Source organism: Adiantum capillus-veneris, chromosome 2 (assembly GCF_014529385.1).
Source record: "Adiantum capillus-veneris isolate H3 chromosome 2, ASM1452938v2, whole genome shotgun sequence".
Taxonomy (NCBI): Eukaryota; Viridiplantae; Streptophyta; class Polypodiopsida; order Polypodiales; family Pteridaceae; genus Adiantum; species Adiantum capillus-veneris.
In genome coordinates, this window is record NC_140932.1 from 127,625,545 (window position 1) to 127,643,135 (window position 17,591).

The 17,591-nt window shown below is 47.8% G+C and overlaps 1 protein-coding gene across 1 annotated transcript in view; it reads right to left on the reverse strand.

Moving 5' to 3' along the window:
* LOC147463590 (uncharacterized) overlaps positions 1 to 17,198 on the reverse strand; it is a 75,155-nt gene extending 57,957 nt beyond the window's left edge. Inside the window, exons 1-3 of the mRNA XM_086489704.1 lie at positions 17,109 to 17,198; positions 15,392 to 16,700; positions 15,048 to 15,308 (exon numbers count right to left, since the gene is read on the reverse strand). Of these exons, the coding sequence (XP_086345830.1) occupies positions 15,048 to 15,308; positions 15,392 to 16,670 (1,540 nt within the window). The 5' untranslated portion in view covers positions 16,671 to 16,700; positions 17,109 to 17,198. The remainder of the gene's footprint in view (positions 1 to 15,047; positions 15,309 to 15,391; positions 16,701 to 17,108) is intronic.
* Positions 17,199 to 17,591: the final 393 nt, after the last annotated feature.

A 17,591-nucleotide genomic window follows, 5' to 3' on the forward strand; every position in this document is an offset into this window, starting at 1 on the left:
CTGGTGTGGACGGAAAATTCTGTCCATCATCCTATTAAACGTAGCAGGAGCATTTGTGAGACCAAAGGGCATCACTAAAAATTCGTAAAGGCCAAACGTTGTTCTAAAAGCAGTCTTGTGCACATCCTCTGATCTAATGCGGATCTGATGATACCCACTCTTTAGATCTATCCTGCTAAACATAGTTGCTCCTTCTAATTTGTCCATAATATCATCAATTCTAGGTATAGGGAACCTATTCTTGATGGTATTCTTGTTCAGTGCACGGTAGTCGATGCACATACGCCATGAGCCATCTTTTTTCTGCACCAACAACACTGGAGAACAGAATGGAGATGAACTGGGCTGAATCAGCCCTTTTTCTAACAGCTCCTGTACTTGGCCCATTATCTCTTTCTGCTGAGCCGCACTAACCCTGTACGGAGGCTTATTTGGTGGGCTACAGCCTGGCACCAAATCTATCGCATGGTCCTCGGGTCTCTCTGGCGGTAATTGAGACGGTAATGAATCGGAAAAACAGTCACTATACTGTTGTAAAAACATTGACCTTTCTTTATCTAGCACAGATAAATTTGATTCATCAAAATCTGACACTTCACGTGCAAAAACCAAGTACGCAGAAAGATGCTTTTTCATTACAGAAGTAATAGCAGAAGCTGATACAGTAGGAATAGACTCCCCTTTAAGCTTTACATCCAGAATGTGAGTCTTTCCCTTGCTCTGTACAGTGATCTTTTTGTTGTAGGCATCCATGATTCCCTGTACACGAAACAACCAAGGAATACCTAACAACACATCACATCCGTCCAGTGGCATGATGTAAAATTCTTCAGCATCTACATAGGACTGGATATGTAGACGCAACTTTCCAATGATGGGTGTCACAGCCTCTGTATGGCCAGGACATGCCAAACCTGCCTCTGCTGTATACCCCATCTCTTCAGGTCTGATTCCCAACTTTGAAGCCAATTCTGGGGAAATAAAGTTGGCTTTGGCACCTGGATCAAAGAAGATAAGCACTGTTTGATCCCTAACCTTTCCCCATGCTCTGCAAAGCTCACTTGCATCTGAATTTGGCTTGTCGCCCACCATATCTGGCACTAGACCAGCCATGGGCTTCTTTCCCTTCCTGTCCTCCTTGTCTTCAGAATCAGCTGGCCTTTTCTTTGTAGGACAGTTGTAAGCAATGTGGCCAGGCTGCTCACATATAAAGCATTTGTTCTCTGTCCTCAGGACCTTCTTTTGCTCTTCTGACTTGCGAGGAAAACGTCTTTTCCATTTCTTTGCTGGTCCTTTTTCTGATTCAGCCGTAGCTTTGTCTTTCCCTGCGTTGGCTGACTCCTGAGTCCCTTTAGGAGCCTCATTGGGAACGTGCTTCTTGGCTGAATTTTTCTTGCCTGATCCTGCCTTGACGCCAGTGTTAAATTCACAATCTTCTCCCTTGAGCAAACCATTGCCAGTGTTTGCTACCTCGATGAGCTGCGTCAAAGTAGTGACTTTGGTCTTTGTGCAGTATTTTCTCAATCCTTTGGGTAGGCCACAACAGTATTTTTCTATCTGTTCTGTCAATGGCACAAATCTATAGGAAGTTACTGGAAGTAGAGCTTTCCAAAACTTCCGATTGTAATCATCCAGATTTCTGCAAGTGGCAGCATTAAGCTGGTGCCATTCTGTCATGACATCTGCTTCGAAATCATCAGATAACCATGCTGCTGCAAAAATCTGCTTAAAGTAAATCCATGTGGACGGAGCTTGCCCTTGAAGCAATAAAGTTGTCCACCATTGTCCCGCATTCCCTGTCAAGAAAGTGGCTGCCTTGCGGACCTTTGAAGCCTCTGTAAAGTTTCCCCCTGCATAGGCCTTGTCAAACTGCTGGAGGAATGAAAGAGCCTTCTTCCTGTCATCAAACCCTGTAAAGGTCGTGAATGACACTCCTTTGCCACCTTCTTTGTACGGAGTTGGCCTCTCCAGCGGCGTTAAATTGTCATATGGAAGTGACTGAAACATGGGAACACTATTAAGGTTCATCTGTGTTCCTTGGCCGCTATTAACTTGACCTGGAAATGCCATATTTGGCTGCTGATTTGTAATTCCAGCCATACCAAAATTTGCTTGTGGCATCCCAAATTGTCCCTGAGTGCTTTGAAACCCTGGTTGCATACCCATGACACTGTACATGGGGTTAGGCATCATCGTTTGAGCACCCGCAAACACTGTTCCTGGCGTATAAAACTGATTTCCAGGTGCATGACCAGCCATGCTCTGAAATACCGATCCACCTCCAAAATAGCCAGGGTGTACTGAAGGTGGTGGGAAGACCTGTTGCATAGCCTGTAGGTTGCTTCCCTGCCCATTAGAACCAGCTATAGGCTGCTGAAAGGTGGCGGGCTGAATTGGTACAGCTTGAAAAACTGGCATCTCAGCCACCTGTTCTTGCACCTTAGGCATACGTTGTGGAGACTGCATGTTCTCCGTCAAGTGTACAGGTGTTTCCATTGACTGTGCGGTATGAATCACCTGTGCTCGAGCCTTAACAGGCTTTTGAATATGATCCAGTGACCCAACTTGCTGAGACGGAACAGGAGGTTGCAGAAAGGCTAAAAACCTCGGATTCTGCATTACTTGTGTGAACATAGCCACAGCAGTAACCAACTGGGTCCTGAATATATCATCATCAGTCTGTGGTGGTCTTGAGGACTCACCCACTTCATGTGTCTGTTGACCCTGTGAAGAGGAAACCTCTTCAGTCACATCATCTGGTCTGTCAGCCATAATTACAATTCCCTGTGTCTGGTCTATGATCCCTGTGTCTTCAAGTCCAAAACTGCCCAAGGCTCACTTCTATGGGAAAAAGTGATTTAATCCCGTCGATGGAACCATGAAACCGGCCTGTTCAATCCAAAAAGGGCGGTAGACTTTACTTTAAACCTTGATTTAGCTTTCACCCATTATTAGTCGTCTATTTTACCTGTACTTTCAAGACACAACAAAGGGGAGAGGGATACAGGCTGCTAGATTGCACCTGTATGAGTAGACGGACACCAGATTGGCCCCTAACTTAGGCGCCCCTTTCGGTATTTCTTTATTGTTCAAAAGAGGGAATAAACGCTGTGGTTCCTACAAGCTGCCCCGCACAAACTCGGCTGAATTTCCACTGTTCCAGCCCGATTTCGGCAGCATAACTGTACTAGAACCCTTCACGGTCAGTATTCCCACGCATTGACTGACTTTCCCGACGCATACGGGCACTTTGCAAAACCTGGCGAGAATCTGCAGCACGCTGAATTCTCTGTTTTCAGCCCTGAAAATGCGCCAGATCGCCTGTACAGCGGTCCCCTTGCGTCCCCGAACCTCCTGGGGGTATTAGGGTCCGTTTAGGGCCAAAACCCTAAACCTGCAAAAATACACAGCAGGCTGTAATTCACTGTTTCGGGCTCCGTTCCGCGTGCCGGTCGCATCCGTAGCAAGTCCTCGAGCTCCCGCACCTGTAGGGCTACTTGCCCTTTGAATCGGACGAGATTTCTGGCGTGAAACCTCTCCGAATTCACTTGTACCTGCGGGGGGATTAGCCGCTAGCTAATCCAGTACCTGTGCAAGAGGCTCTTGCCTCGGCAATCGCGCATGAACCCACACAACTGTACATTGGTCAAATGAAAAGCCCACTAGAGGGGCATAACATACTGCCAAAGGGGAGAGAGAGGGCAGTGCGTAGCGTGCAGGGCATCACTCCTGGCACCGCACTGTGCATAAGAGGGAAAGCAAGCACTCCATAGCTCTTAACCTGTGACAGAGACTTGCAAAATGAGCCTCCCAGCTATAAATCACGTTTTTGCCTTCTCTATAAGTAGTAAACTGGCCTCAGAGTGCCAAGTGTCACTCATTTGTGCATTTTCCCGCTTTAGACCCTCGGGTCTAAAAATATCTCACCTGCAGCCTCTGTTGACTTGGCCACAGAGTAACAAAATGATCCCCATGTCAAACTGCACGTAATGACGCGAAGACATTTTCAGGTCCCAAAATAGCAGTTCCCTAAATTTTAGGAGATGCTGCCATTATATCTTTCTAGGTCATCCGACCCTCTTTGTACACTGTGGCCACATCCAAAACTGAAATGTAGCCTCTGTAGCAAAGGATTCCACTTTGGCTAGTCAATGACCCCACTTGGCTAACCATAGTCCTTGTCCAACCTTAGTGCTCTCTTGCCCTCAGGCCTGGACTCCCTCTGGACAGTTCCACACTAGCTATGCAATGCAGGGCAGTTAGATTTCCCGAGGGGTGTTTCCAAAAAGTGAAAGTAAATAGATAATAAGAAAGAAATCAACAAAAAGGATAGATAGTAGTCACACGCTGGTGACAATAAGACTTGAAAGTTGAGCCATAACATTGAGCAAAATACACTTTTCGCTTAATTTTGGCTAACAAGGCCCGCCAAGGCGCTACAAAAAAACCAAAGGTGACATATACCATATGGCATAATGAGACTATAAGGGGGACAAACCGGCGAAGTTCAAACCACACTACAAAAAGACCAAAGGTGACATATACCATATGGCATAAAGAAGCTACAAAGAGGGCAAGCCGCAATACAAAAAGGTAAGGATAATGGATTATGGAAGTCCTAAAGTCTCAACTCTCGAGTCTCAAGACTCAAGAGCCACTAGCCTGAGAAGCCTCCCAATTCATGGTAGCCGGCTGTACGTCATGCACTTCCTCCCATTCCTCATCATCGAGCTCTAGGCCCGGCTCGACCTCAGCCATGGATGAAGTACCTGGTGTCGGTGCCTCTGTATCTCCACCTGCCTAAGGAGCCTCTTGCTCCATCTCCCACTGTGTAAAAGCATCTGTCTGTTTACCTGCACTCTTGCATAGCATTTTCAAATTTGCGCTGACAAAGACAAGATCATTTGCCTTCTCCACTCCAAGTCGATTCCTCTTCTTGGAAGCAATGTGGCTAAAGGTACTCCACAATTGCTCCAAGCATGAGGTACTCACTGACTGGCTGAGAATACGGATCGCCAATCTCTGAAGATAAGGGCCATCATAGCCATAGTCCTCCCACCATAGCACGGAACCTATCTTCCTGCGATCAATCTGAGCATTTGGACTGCAAAATGTTAGGTGCAGCGGAATGAATGTTGTATTTTCTCAAGATTAGTGATCTTTACTGCTCAAGGTTCCTTTTAGTTCTTAGGGAAAGAGAGAGCTTTCCGTCTTGTAGAGTGCTATGATCACGAACAAAGTGAGTGGATATTGTGCGTGCAAATGAATGAGACTGAGAGAAGGAGAGAGAAGAGATACGACACCGAGAGGTTTGTAAAACCCTCCTCCGAAGGCCCCACTCTCGTCAGCAAGAGTGGTCTTACTTTGATTGCACAAAGGTGTACAATGCGAATGCAATGGACTGATGCAATGGGACTATGCCGATGACGACGACGGCGATGACGACGGCGACTTGACGGCTGAAATCTGAGATATTCTAATCGCTGAATTTCGGGACTGTTTCGGTGGCTGAAAATGACTGTTTTGGCTTTGTTTTCTTGGGCTACAGATGGGGGAACTTCTGCAAACGTTCTGGGATGTATCTGCTAACTTGCTAAAGGCTGAAAATGCTGTGTATCTGCGGCAGGTTGGGGCTGAAAGTCAAAACGCTGCAGCAAGGCAAAAACGCTAGCTTGGCTGAAATTGCTGATGTCAAAACGCTGATTCTGCTAATGCTTTGCAATCCCAAAAACGTTGGGCTTTGAGGGCTGCATGAAGGGGTCACAAACGCCAGGAAATGGACTGATCTGGCGATGGCTGATTCTGGACAAATACGCCAAGAGGAGTGGGAGGTATGGCGATGGGGGGTCATGAGGGGGGGTACTACTGAGAAGTTGCCTGTCGAGCGGAAAGCTCCTGCTACCTCTTCTGCCAGAAAGTGTGAACTTTGGTTTGCTTATATATTAACTTAGCAAAATTGCCCTACCTACTTTTGTAGGAAAGTCACTTAAAAATAATAAGTGAAAATACCAAAAATAGGGAAAATAGGCTAAATGCACTGGAAAATTCCCCTAACTGATGCTAATGGATTCTGATGGGAATTCCGATGATCATGATGTGTGCAACCGGAGGATATGCATCTATGCTAAGTGACTGGGCATGCACGGTCTACGAATAGACTCACAAAAGTGCTAGATCACTGCTAATCTAATCTAACTTGATCGAAGCAAATGGACCACCGGTTTTAGTTGTGCGTCTAGACTCTTGAGCTCCTTCCAAAACTCAAGATCCTCTGCCTTCTCCTTACAAAAAATCCTTGCAACTGTCTTTCCACAGGGGGAAGTGGTGAACTCATCACTGATGAAGACCTGTCGGACTGCATTTTGACATTCAGACAGCCTGCGCACAAGAAGAAAGTTGAATGCGAAGCAGGTGTCGGAATACTTTAGAAGCACTTTGCCGCTCAACCTCTTGAGGTACTCGCTCTGAACCACGTTGTGATTGTTGATGAAAGTAACAATCTTCACTGTATCAGCAATGACTTGAGCGATCCATTCTAGCTTTCCGGTGTCTTCTAGAAGGTTGTTCAAGCAGTGTGCCATGCAAAAGCACACTATCACATGCGGATAGTGGCCCTCTACAATAGCTGTTGCTGCCCTGTTTGATGCCTCCCCATCTGCGACAAAGGCCACCACGTGTTGCTCACCGATCGTTTCTATGGCCGTTGTCCACTCTGCAGAGAGGGCATCAACGGACTTGCCACTCTCGATGGCATCATGAGAGTGCACAAAGTACATCTCTCCACTCGAGTATACGACAAGGCCATGGATAGATCTCTTCCTTGTATCGCTCCACCCGTCTGCAATGAGAGAAACGCCATGTTTTGCCCAAAGCCATTGAATATTGAGTGTTGCTTGCTCCACAATCGCCTCCTCTCGATCGAGCAAAGTGGTTCGGAGGGCCTCTAGAGACGGCTGCACATAACTTTCCAATACTCCGACCTATTTCAAATTTCAATCACATTGAAGAGGTTAGAGATGTAAACGACGATAACGGAAGAAATGAGAGAGAAGATTGATAAAGCATACCTCACCGCGACAAATGGGATATGGTCGTGATAGAAAAATCGGGCCACGGTGGCATCCACCTCTTCCTTCTTCTTTGGGTCCCAAGAGGTGGCAATGGTCATTTGGCGACGAATCGGACCCGATGAAGGTCCATCGCCACCGGCACCGGGTAGAGAAGAAGAAGGGAAAATGAGGGTCTTTGGGTCGATACCTTTGCGTGCGGGCTTGGCTTTATGGTTGAATTGCCGATCCTTTTCCTTAAGCTCCTTTCTCTTCTCATGGTTACGTTGGTGCAAAATCTCACCTCATGTCCCGACACTCGAAGAAAGTGTGCCCTCACTTTGTCATGCCCCCCTTTCCGTGTGTAAGAGCATAGCTTGCATTCCCATGCACGAGAATCTCCAGCCCCGCTGACAAGGTGCCCTCTGAGGTCACTTCGTCCCACCGCGACCATTCCTTTGTCTTTTGGGTGTTGCTCGCATGAGAGGAGGGGGTTGACGAGAAGAAGAGGCCATGGATTAATTGGATTATCTGAGAAAGAGAGCTTGCTCCTTGAGGGTTTGAAAATTGAGAGGGAGAGAGCTTGAGAGAGAGGGCTTGAAAGTTGAGATTCGGAGCGACAAGCTACTGGATGTTGAGTTTGCAGACGACTTAGCTTTGCACTTGGAGGGCCAAGAGGCCAACCTTCACAGGTGTGAGCAGGCTCTTGAGACTTTGTTGTGCATCAGGCGCACTGATCAACTTGTCACAAACTGCTGACATGTCAAAGCCTTGAACAATGGAGCCAACTTGCAAATGCCGGCCGAGGGGCCTAAACCCTAAGAAGAACAAGTAACAGAAGAAGAAGTCCTACCAACTTATGGGGACCCCGTCCAATGGGGCCCCAAGTGACATAAAGAATTAAAATAAAGCAGGACCTACACACAACGGCTTCCGCATGAGCTGATGACGTGGCAGTTGTACAGACACTGCGGATTTTTCGTTGGCTGATGACGTGGCAGACTGTACGGATCTCCGCGTTTTGCGCTAATTGTTGACGTGGCAGTTGTACGAATTTCCGTGATTTATGCTGGTAACTTTTTGGCATTGCTTTTGGACCAGAAGCTTTTGAGTTTGAAGGCTTTTCATGTAAACTGCTTTTCATAGGCCATGAGCCTTTAAATATGTGCTAAGGGCTCATTCTTTGGCATGCTTCCTAAAGAAGGTGCAGAGTCTAGAGTACCGGCTTGTACTGAGTTGATGCAATATAAAGAAATACCGAAAGGGGCGCCAAGGTTTGGGGTCAATACTCTTTGGGGTGCCACTCCATGTCGCGTGTCGTCTCTCTCTCTCAGTTCAGTTGTTATTGAAGTGCTAAAAGTCTGTTCAGTATGTTCTTTTCTATTTGCACGTGGTGCCCGTCTTGTGACAAACTGGAGAAGGACAGTGGCTTCCTCAGTTGGCGGTGCTCCTACGCCTGATTGGCTGCCAGGTGACGGTTTCAGATAAATTCCCCCAGGTACTGCAGTTCGATACTCGGGCTGTCACGTTGGCTTGGACTTGTCTCCTAAGCAGCAGATTTCTCCCCTCCTCCTCTCCATCAGGAGGAAGCTGTTACATTGGAGCCCCGCACGACTTTCTCTGGCAGGCAGAGTTGTAGTGGCCAACCAGGTGTTGTTGGCTACTATGTGGTACATTACATCTTGTTGGATCTTTTCGAGTTCCTGCATCAGCCAGGTAGAGAGGCTGATCAAAAATTTCCTTTGGTCAAGGCGCGACACTCGGATAGCCCGGGCCAAAGTGGCCTGGCAGGCCATCACTCTACCTTGTTCTCAGGGGGGTTGGGGATCATAGACCCAACACAGCACAGCACAGCAAAGCCCTTCTTGGGAAGTTTGTTGTCAGAGGATTGCTTCCAAGGGAGGAGCCTTGGAAGGAGTTTTTGCTTCAGCGGCTTAGTGCTAGAGTGCCTCAGGCTGGACGCCCTTGGAGACCTTCGACTAGATGGATTTTGACAGATATGCGCAGAGTTAGCCTGAGCAGGAGACTGGAGGACCGTTTTTCTATGAGTCAGCTCCGCTCCTAGAACAGCTGCGGAGTGGCCTGGAGCAGCACCAGCCTACTTGCACGGAGGAGCGCCTGAGACAGCCCCTTGTTTGGAACCCCATGGTTAGCACTCAAAGAGGCCACTTGGTTGGTAGTAGGCCTCATGTTTCTTGGGATCCCAGGACGCACTTTAGGTGACTAGCTACAGTTCTCAGGCTTGTCAGAAGAGCTTCAGAGCATCCAACTACAGGGCATGAGAGGGGTGCAGAGCATGTGTCAGGACATCAAAGAAACACTACCAACTGAGTGGCTCACACCTCTCGAGTCAGCGACGCCCAGATGGATGGGGCCTTCACGTGACTGGAGGTCCTCATCGCAGTTCGGGCTTGCTTAGAGACTGTACCCTCCCTGTTTTTCAAGCTACAGGGTGACGGTCGTTTACACCAAGTTTCAATAGAGGCCCCACAGGTTGCAGAGTGTTGTTTTCAAAGGATCCGAGTTGTGGCCATCGGTGGGAGGACTTGTGCTGACCCAGCAGTTCGAGACTGGCCACTGGAGGTTGTGGGCTTAGGAGAGCTGTCCACTGGCACGAATGCAATGGGATCCTGGAGAGTGGTTTTGGAGGGACCCTTTCGCCTCAGCCAACCATCAAGGTGTCCCTTTCTTTCAGTACACTGTTTGACTGGGACGCCACATACTGGCAGCACGAAGAGAGGCTCGTCCTGCTGCAGCACCTCATTGGCAGGAGGAGTGTCTCACAGCTAAGTTCTTGTTAGCTTTTTGGGCGAGGTTGTGGGACGCCAGACAACCGCGGCGAGTCACTTTGTTCCAGTGGCTTGTTGCACATAGAGCTACAGCAATGGGAAGCTTGCTTGTACATAGTGGTCTCTCGGCAGCATGCGCACCTTGTGACCATCCTGCGGAGAGTCGGCATCATTGTCTTTGGAACTGTCCTATGGCACAACAGGTTTGGCTTCATGTCCTTCGGTTGATGCCAGCTCTTTCTACAGCAAGGTAGTACACTTGGGGGGCAGCTGCTTGGTCCACTCTCACGGGCTCGACACTACAATTTGAGCTATCCTCCACCAGCAGGATGATAGTGATACAGAGGGGTTGACCTACACTCTAGCCTGCTACAAAGCTTACTCCACAGGAGTAGTGCAATGAGAGAGGAGTGTTTGGAGCTCGTCTGCGGCCTGACACTCTGGTTCATCCGGCGGGCCCGCTGCTTCAGCACCTTTGAGGCTCGCCCTGTACCCACCAGCAGAGACAGTTTGAGATCTTTGGCTAGAGCTGATCCATACTCTCAGGGGAGAGTTTGAGAGACTCCAAGGCAGCGCTGACCGCATGCAGGAGCATACAGAGGCTTTCCTTCGACTCTGGCGCCCTGGGCCTTTCTTCACCATGGTCCACGGTGTGCTCAGATGCCACTATCGTCCACCTGCGTGGCTTTTCCCTCCTCCCATCTCCTGATTTAGCCTCATTGTACATATGTTGTTTTTTCATTGGGAGAGTCTCCCCTTATGTTGTTGTAGCCCTCTCTAGTAGAGAGAGAGAGAGAGAGAGAGAGAGAGAGAGAGAGAAACGTCTTCTGCTATATTTTATGAAGAGCTTTTGATTTTCAGCTTTTGGGGCTTTGCTTTTAGCATCCCTTGTAAACAATTAAATATGTGGGCAGGGCCTCACAACTCAGAGCATCTGGACGCAGAGTCTGAGAGTGAGCGCCTACCTACACTCTGGTACTTTGAACACGGATTAATACAAAAAGAAATACCGAAAGGGGCACCAGTCTTTGGGGCCAATATCTCTAGGCACGGAACTCCGCCGGGCCAGTGTCGAATCAATTGTGAACTGTGAACTGTGAACTGTTTTGAAGTGATTATTTGAGGTGTCGCGGTAGATTCTCGACTTGGAGTGTCCAAGTCTGTTACACTAGCCCAGCCAATGTGTGTCCTCTCACCTAGCTGACGGCCTTTTGAATCTGTCACATATGCATTCCATACAAGTGGCTGCCTCGCTCAACACACAAAGGCAGGTGGCAAATCAAAGCAAGATGTAATTACTTCCAAATCTGCAGCAAGCAGCGCATAAATGATGACAAATGAGACATATCCAAGGGTGCATCTGTAAAGATGAATCTGATGGTCGGACACCAAACGCATATCTAGAGATCCAAATCAAGAAGAGGTATGTGACAAAGCATGGTGCAGAAACTCTTTCCAAGGCTCTTCCCCTGGAAACAATCCGCAAACTATCAACTTCGCAAGCAATGCCTTGCTTTGCATCTCTAGATAAATAATCCCCAATCCTCCCTCCTCTCTAGGCAAAATGATTGTGTCCCAAAGGACTCGTGGTCGAGTGTCAATAGAGCTATCTAGGCCACGCCACAAGAAGTTGCGCACAAGGTGCTTCAAACACACCATGATGCCTAAGTGAAGAGTCATGCGGGATGTGGTAAACCAAGCCATCGTAAGAAGACCCTGATTCACCACAAGGGCTCTGCCAGCCATAGATAAATGCAAGGATTACCAATGGCAAAGTTTCTTTCTAATAGACTCCAATACAGGTGCAAACTGCTGCTCAACTGACACATCAATGCCGACATGGAAACCCAAATATCTACAAGACTGCCCTCTAGGTAGCCAGGTGCACCCCACTGACAATCCGCATCCACTCCTAGAAGGAAACCAAAAGACTTGTGCCAATTTATGAGCACCACTGGCCAAGCAAAGAGTACCCCCACTACTACCACTCCCACACCAGCAGTTCTAAGACACCGGTGAAACAGTGTGGTTCACTCACGAGGTTTCACACTCAGAGAGGCAGAGAGGGCACAAGCACGCCGACGGATACAAATACCATGCCCCCATCACAGGCATTGGACCATCAGACGTGACGACGAGATAGCAACGACAAGCAGACCACAAAGGGAGGACGCATTCCGCCAGTGCCTTTTTCAACAGCACCCCGTAGGCAATGGCTCCACCGACCTTGATGGGGACTGGAGTTTCTCTATAAGATGAGGGTAGTTATAGAGCATATATGATGTACTCGCATAGCATGCTAGTAACTATTCTTCTGGAAGCTCTACCCAGCATTTTACCCTTGTACTTTCATTTTCATAATCTTTTGTTCCATGATGATACATATGGACATGGACACCATTGTACAGCGGGGAAAACAGCCGAGTCCTAAAACAAAACAAAAACAAAATTGTACACAGTTTTGTCTCACCGGCCAACATGGCCTTTGGAAGACGCTCATATCTCTCTCTCACTCATGAGCTGTCCCCCCCCCCCCCCCCCCCCCCCCTGCCATTACCTCTACAGAGACTTGGGGTCAGTATGCATCATCTTTGTACACAGTTTTGGGACAGCCACCCCTTCCTGACCCCCCCGACCCATGCCCACACACATGTGCTTTTTTCACCGTTGAGAAGGTGAAGAAGGCTATTGACAGGATAAGCACTGGGAGAGCATATGATCATGATGGCTTGGTGGCTGAGCATTTCATGCATGCCAAAGATCTACTAGGAGAGCTTCTAGCAGTCATGTTTAACCGTGCCATGTGCGAGGGGCTTGCCTGATACCTGGAGCCTATCTACGATTGTACCTATTTTCAAATCAGGAGACCCTATGGAGCCTGGGAACTATCGCACTATCATGATTGGACACACATTGGCACGGTTGTACGCATCCAGCAACTGAGTAGATGGGCAGAGAGAGAGGGAATGCGTGCAACTGGGCAGGTTGGGTTCAGGAGAGGTTTTTCTACTCTTGACCATATCTTGACACCCAGGGCCATCATCAAGGAGGGTAGACCCCGTGGGAGACGGATCTATTGTAGCTTTGTGGACTTCTGCAAAGCATTTGACACAGTACCCAGAGCCACACTGATGCGCAGATTACAGGAGATGGGAGTACCCACAGAGCTCATTTGGGGGATCATGGCATTGTACAGATCAGTAGTAGGGCATGTACGCACCTCAGAGGGTCTATCTACACCGGTTCACTCCACTATTGCAGTGAATCAAGGCAGCCCGCTTTCTCCTACTCTATTTGGTATGTATGTGGATGAGGTTTCTGACTACATTGAGAGAGATGGGGATAATGATGCACCGTTGGTGGGGACATGGATCCCGCTATTGTTATACGCTGATGATATTGTGTTGATCTCCGACTCTCCGGAGGGGATGCAACGTCATTTGGATGCTTTGCATAGGTTTGCCCATGAAAGTTGTTTGTCTGTCAACCATGGAAAAACCAAAGTCATGATATTTAATACCACCCCACAGTGGATCAGGAGGTCAACACCCGCATTCACATATGACCAGGAGATGGTGGAGTATACAGATGCTTACATTTACCTTGGAGTGGTTTTTAGTGGACCAGCATTCTCATTAAGGAGAGCAGCAGAGACTAGATTGACCAAAGCCCATTCGGCATTGCGTAGATTGGAGAGGATGTGTTCACAGGTTCAGTTTCAGGAGCCTCGGACGAAGCTTTGGCTCTTTGACACATTAGTGCTTCTACATTGCTCTATGGAGATCTAGGGGCCTTCTTTGGATCATCACGGGAGGACAGGTCGCACCGATGGATGGGGAGACATGGAGAAGCCCCTGGTCTCTATGATCTCGCGACTCATTAGAGCCAAGGCTTCAGTACCACGTGCCATTATCCGAGCAGAGCTAGCTGCCCCCCACTAGTGGTTGAGGCGCTCACCAGATCTATCTCGAGAACTTCCTAGAGACAGATACGCATGCCTTGCACTTGAGTCCTCTCGACAATTAGCCATGCAGGGAGATACAGCATGTTGGTATGGGGAGATGACATCCTGGTTCCAGGCGCATGGGTTCAATATAGACAGATTGCCCCCCTTCCAGTACTCATTGGACGCACCCTCCATGACTCTTACACAGTCTGAGATCACCGGGCTCATCCACCAAGACTTGACTCAGCTAGACACTAGGAGGACATGGATACAGCCAGCACAGGAGCTGGGCACGAAGATGGCTTTCTACAGAGAACATCTTCTCCAGCTTACGGCGGACGGTTTTGTGACGAGGCCTAGATACATGGACACCCACTTGTCTCATGGGATACGGTGTGCTATTGGCCAGATACGCACATCTTCACACCAACTGCGGATCGAGACTAGGAGATACGGCCGAGTACCAACAGTGGCCATGACATGCCCCCTGTGTGACATGGAGCCTGAGACAGAGTTACACTACACATGCCACTGCCCCGTCTACTACGAAATACGAGGCCGCTTCCACTGCTTGTTCAGAGAGGGCTTTAAACCACTCTCCAAAGTCATGAGATACGAGGATCAGAGATGCATGGGTTTGTTTCTGCTCGAGCTGTGTAGACACAGAGAGAGCCTGCTGAGAGGAGAGGCCAGCCAGTCTCAGAGACATCACAGACTTCTTTAGAGCAGACACTGGACACCCAGAGGAGCTACTAGCCTACCACCACAGCAAATCTTGTCGCCTCACACCAAAGGCACGTTGATCGACCAAGCGACTGAATTGAGGAGATCCAGACGCCCACGATTGCGGAGGACTACTCAGCATCGACGGAGGCTACATCAGTGGATCCGGATCACTTTGGCCCGACATGCACGATGCCCGGTCAGACTGCTGACCATGGAGGAGATTGATGAGATCCGCCAGCGACCAATGTTGGATCTCTTATGACTTGTGGTTTAGCTATCCCAACAAGCTGCTTAGTTCACGCTGCCAGTTTAGGATTTCATAATATTCATAGTATTTATATTCCATCATTTTTGTCATTTCATTTTGTTACTCTGACTTTGTATCAGATCCACCACATTGTAAGGCTCTGGTCTCATAGGTCATTTTGGCCTTTTGAAAACGTTAATATAACATTTCATTTCATTTCATCTCTCTCTCTCTCTCTCTCTCTCTCTCTCACACACACACACACACACACACAATTGTTTTTTAGAACATACCAGACAGAGTATTCTCCAGCTTTGTGGTCGGTAACACACCTAAGCTCTCAACAATCAACACAGTCTCCCCTTCGACTGAGGAAACCATATTCTTGCAGAAATCATTTTCAATATGGAAACAGGATGCTTCAATCAAATTGGAGGCTTTGTCCATAGCTCTGTCCACTTCCACAGTAGATGAAGAAGATGAGCTCACACCAACTCTGCCCAAGGGAAAGTTTGCAAGCATGTTAGAGGTTGCAGCTCTTCCTTGAGCCGACTCTGCAAAAAGAATTGATGACATTTTAAAATCCATTATATGAATCTGATGTATAAATACTTGCGACATTAGAGGGCAGCATCACCAGTAAGTTCAGCTGTTTCAGCAGCAGCAACTGGCTCCAAAGTTCCTTCTGAAGCAAGAGGTTCTTGTGCAATTTGAGTTTGCGGCATAGACTCAATAAACTGAGGTGCATGTTGATCAGACTGTGACTGTAGAGGATAAACTGCTGCTGGGGATTGGGTGTGCTTTGCTTCATCCGCTCTACCTTGTGCCTGAGAAGGGGAAGCCCGTAGTTCGTTGGGTGGCACAACCTTCTGCCCTCCTCCTCCTACTACTGGCAATGGATCTTTTGTAACTAAACCCAATGTCTTCGAAGCACCCTCTTGTTTATGTGCTGTGATTTCTCCTTTTTCTATCTTACTCTTGGAATCGATTCCCTGCTGATTTGATTCTTCCCGTGCTGCTTGAGACAAGTCCAGAGGGGGGATCTCCGTTCCCATGTCTGGCAAAGACCGCCCCTCATCCCCTGCTTTTGTCATATCACGTTCCCTGGCCTCCAATGCATCAAGCTCCTTTGTCTCAGGTACATCATCAGCATTTCCAGTTTTCTGTTCATCTGGCTTCTCTGCTCCTGAGACATCGGTCTGCCCTGCTGCTTCTGACGCGCCAAGCAAAGGAGCGCTTGGTAAAGTCTCTGTACCTGGATCTGCTTTGAATGGGTAAGTACTTGACATTTCGAGTACCTCCTTTCCTGTCCCTTGTGAAGGTATTTCTGTTTGGACTGGGTCAGTACTTGACATTTCAACTACCTGCTTTCCTGTCCCCTCTGACTTTATGTCTGCAGTGAAAACCTGTATTTGCGTCCCTAAAAGGGATATTGGGAAATGTTTATCTGTGCCTTCCATAGAAGTTCCTAAAGAAGGAGCTCGTTCCTCGAGCTGTTCTTTGCATACTTCTACTGCTTTCCTGGACTCTCGTTTAGGTGTTTCTACATGAGCATCTTGTTCAACGGTCCCTTCCATGCTTGCTTCTGCAACTACGGATGTGTGTACAGCTTCCGCATTTTTTTGCAAGGATTCTGAGACGGTAGCATCTATTGACAAAGGAGCTGCTGTCAAAATTTGTGAAGCATCTACTACCACACTTGTCTCCCTCTTCAAGCTTGATCTCCTGGGAGATGCAAGCTCCCGAATTGGTTCGGGAGCCTTCTCCTCAGCTGCTTTTGTAACAGTCGGTGGCGTTTTATTAGGTTCCTTACCCACTGCAGAAGACCTCTCTTCTCCTCTTCTTGCTGCTGTAGAATTGCGTGTCGCGGATCTTTGTGTTACAGGAGTCTTTGAAGCGTCACTTCGCTTTCTCATCTTTACACATGGGGTACTTACATGTGTTAGCTGCATGAAGGTGCCACGCACATGGATAAGCAACTCATGTCAGGAATTGCATACTTGTGCCAAATCATGTGCGTAAATGCAAGAAAATCTTAGCCAACTATGATCACAAAAAGATTGCTGCTAGACCCTGTCTCTAGTCGCTCTCTTTCTTTCCCTTCATTACTGAGGAGTGTATCGAGCATGCTGGAACAATTTGCACTAAAAACGCGGCTGATGAGAAGATTAAGCAGCTGTAGCTTCCATGAAAGATGGAAAGAAAAAGGACAATTTGCATACCAAAATGGATGGGGCAGCAGCGTGAGCCCTTCCGCGGGATTTGGTGAGAAAAGAAAAACACACAGGAAAAAAAAAGAGAGAGCAGGGGAAGCACCTGAAGCCCAAAACATCGCGACAGAATTGAGTACTGACCAGGAAATGCGCAGGCCACTCCCACCCACCAACGTCTCGCTTCTTTCGTCGGTCGCCCTCTGCGGCAACAGAGTACTTTATAATTTTACCATTTCTATCATAAATCTTAGGGAAAATTACCAAAATACCCCTCTAATTTGTGGAAATTCCCAAAATACCCCTCAAATTTCAAAAATTCCCAAAGTACCCCCATAATTTGTCATAAATTCCCAAAATGCCCTTGAAATTTTCCAAAATTCCCAAAATACCCCTGGTTGTGATAGTAAATTTCTCGAAAAACAAAAAAATTTGTAGCTTTTCATAAGAAGGGTGATTGTCTACCATACAAGATGCTAAAACTGAAATTTGAGTTGGCTATGTAGGCTTTGGAGATGAATTCCTTCATTATTTTTAGACATAATTGCCTTTTTTTTGGGAGGTAATTTGAAAAAACTCACATGCTAAGCACTCAAAAACCGAGCTCAATTCTCAAACAAGAACAAA